Source organism: Lepus europaeus, chromosome 4, assembly GCF_033115175.1.
Source record: "Lepus europaeus isolate LE1 chromosome 4, mLepTim1.pri, whole genome shotgun sequence".
Classification (NCBI taxonomy): domain Eukaryota; kingdom Metazoa; phylum Chordata; class Mammalia; order Lagomorpha; family Leporidae; genus Lepus; species Lepus europaeus.
In genome coordinates, this window is record NC_084830.1 from 165,013,366 (window position 1) to 165,015,671 (window position 2,306).

The 2,306-nt window shown below is 54.6% G+C and overlaps 1 protein-coding gene across 1 annotated transcript; it reads left to right on the forward strand.

Annotated features, from left to right (window-relative positions):
* Positions 1-1,068: 1,068 nt before the first annotated feature.
* On the forward strand, positions 1,069-2,016 carry LOC133758846 (olfactory receptor 2V1-like). The gene has a single exon (XM_062189981.1). The coding sequence runs from the start codon at positions 1,069-1,071 to the stop codon at positions 2,014-2,016; it is 948 nt and encodes a 315-aa protein (XP_062045965.1).
* Positions 2,017-2,306: the final 290 nt, after the last annotated feature.

Sequence of the window (2,306 nt, forward strand, 5' to 3'; positions counted from 1 at the left end):
TCCCTGCATAGCAGCCATGCTGAACCACACTTCCCCTCATGGGTCCCCTTAGCAGATTGGCGACAAGGCCAGGATCGTCCACCTGTCCACATGAGTCCTTCCAGCCCACCCTCACACAACCTGTGGGTATCTCCACATTGTAGAGGACGCAACAGAAAGCTGGTAGGTGACGGGACCTCCCCAGATACAAAGCTGTAGAGAGTGAAGCCGGGATCAAACGCAGCTGACCCTGTAACCTCCATCCTCCCAAGCATAGGGCTGAGAGGGACCTTGCCTCCCTAGGGGTTGCAGTCCAGCTCTCTGACACCTGCGCTCATTAACTACCTGGGCTCAAGGAGCCAACACAGTCCCCAGAGGGCCAGCTGCATCCTGCCCCAGTCCACCGTCCTGCTTTTAGCCCAGATGCTCAGGGTTTGGACTGGGTGTTGGCTTCAACGGGATCCACAGCTGTGGAGTAGATCATCCACAGAGCTTCGTGTCTCAATGGATGGGCAGCAGGATACAAAGAGGGATGGAGAAGAATGCAGAGACTCCCGGAGGACACAGGGACTCCCGCACACCTGATGACAAGGTAACACCACACTAGAGTACTGGTGGGGGTGAATCTAGAAGCACGAATTAGGCAGAGACCCCATGTCCCACAGTGCTGTGCACGAGCAGATGAGCAACCATGTCCACTGTGGAGAATGTTGGGTGCCATCTGGATGTGACGCCTTCACACATACGGGGCTTTTCCTATCGACTAGAATCCACCCTGGTAGTCCTCACGGAATGATGGCCGCATTGTGCCATCATGCAGAAATGTGCTGATGACAGTGGGCTTCATTCCTGTCATTCACCTCTCCTGTCTGTGCTGGATCACATGGCTCCATAGCAACACACATCAGACCACTGATCTTCCCCACACTGAAACACATTGCAAAGTATTTGTTTTCACTTGGTAAAAGCAGGAGTTGAAAGCAGGAGTTGCAGAAATTGATTCACATCAGCGACAGTTTTGTGGGCAGAGTGACTCCGGGTGTGCGTTTTTCTGCCATGGTCCTCCAGCCCTAGATGGCAAACTAAGACATGGGGCGAGGAAATGGTTCTTCTGCCACCGACTTCATTCTCCTGGGCCTCTTCTCTGCCTCCCAGCATCCCGGCCTCTTCGTCAGCATCATCCTCCTGTTTCTCGGGGTGGCCGTCATGGGAAACTCTGTCCTGGCCCTGCTGATCTGGGGCAGTGCCCGCCTGCACACCCCCATGTACTTCCTGCTCAGCCAGCTCGCCCTCATGGACCTGACCCTAATCTGCACCACCGTGCCCAAGATGGCCTCGGACTTCTTCTCGGGACACGGGAGCATTTCCCGTAGCGGCTGTGGAGTTCAAATCTTTCTCTACTTGATGCTAGGGGTGGCCGAGTGTGTTCTTCTGACTCTCATGGCCTTTGACCGCTACTTGGCCATCTGCAGCCCCCTCAGATACCCAGTCATCATGACCCCGAGTGCCTGTGTGCAAATGGCCGCGGGGTCGTGGGCTGGGGGTGTGCTCATCTCCCTCATGCACACAATCTATGCCATGCACCTCTCCACCTGTGGCTCCAGGAGAATCCACCATTTCTTCTGTGAGGTCATGGCCCTGCTGAAGCTCTCCTGTGAGGACACCTCCGCCTACGAGAAGATGGTGCTGGCCTCCGGCATCGTTTTCCTGCTCATCCCTTTTGGACTCATCCTCACCTCCTACGTGCTCATCTTCCTTGCCGTGCTCCGCATAAACTCCCCTGACGGCAGGAACAAAGCTCTGGCCACCTGCTCGTCCCACCTGGCTGTGGTCAGCCTCTACTTTGGCCCAGCCATGATCATCTACATGACCCCGGGGTCCTCCCTGCCCCCCGAGGTGGACCAGCGTCTGTTTGTGGTTGACGTTGTCATCACGCCCATGCTGAACCCTCTCATCTACAGCTTGAGGAACAAGGATGTGCTGTGGGCCCTGCGGAACGTTCTAGGGAGCAGGCTGATGCTTACACAGAAAAGGTGATGCTGCTTTTCATTCAGACGCCCAGATTCTCAACGCTTCTCCCACTGAACGCTGGTTCTGCTGTGAAAACTGAATTCTGGATTTCCATTTTCAGCCACACTGGGGAAAGGACAGTGCCTCCTTTAATGTCACATTTGTAAGGATGTGAACTCTGCTGGAAAGAGGGAAGTGATCCTTGTAGGGCCTTTGATGTCTGTCAGAAGCTTCTGGTGAGCAGTGCAGCCGAATCAACCCTTGGAAGGTAAATTTCCAGTTTCCATAAGCCTCATGTATCAAAAACTTTTTCTGGA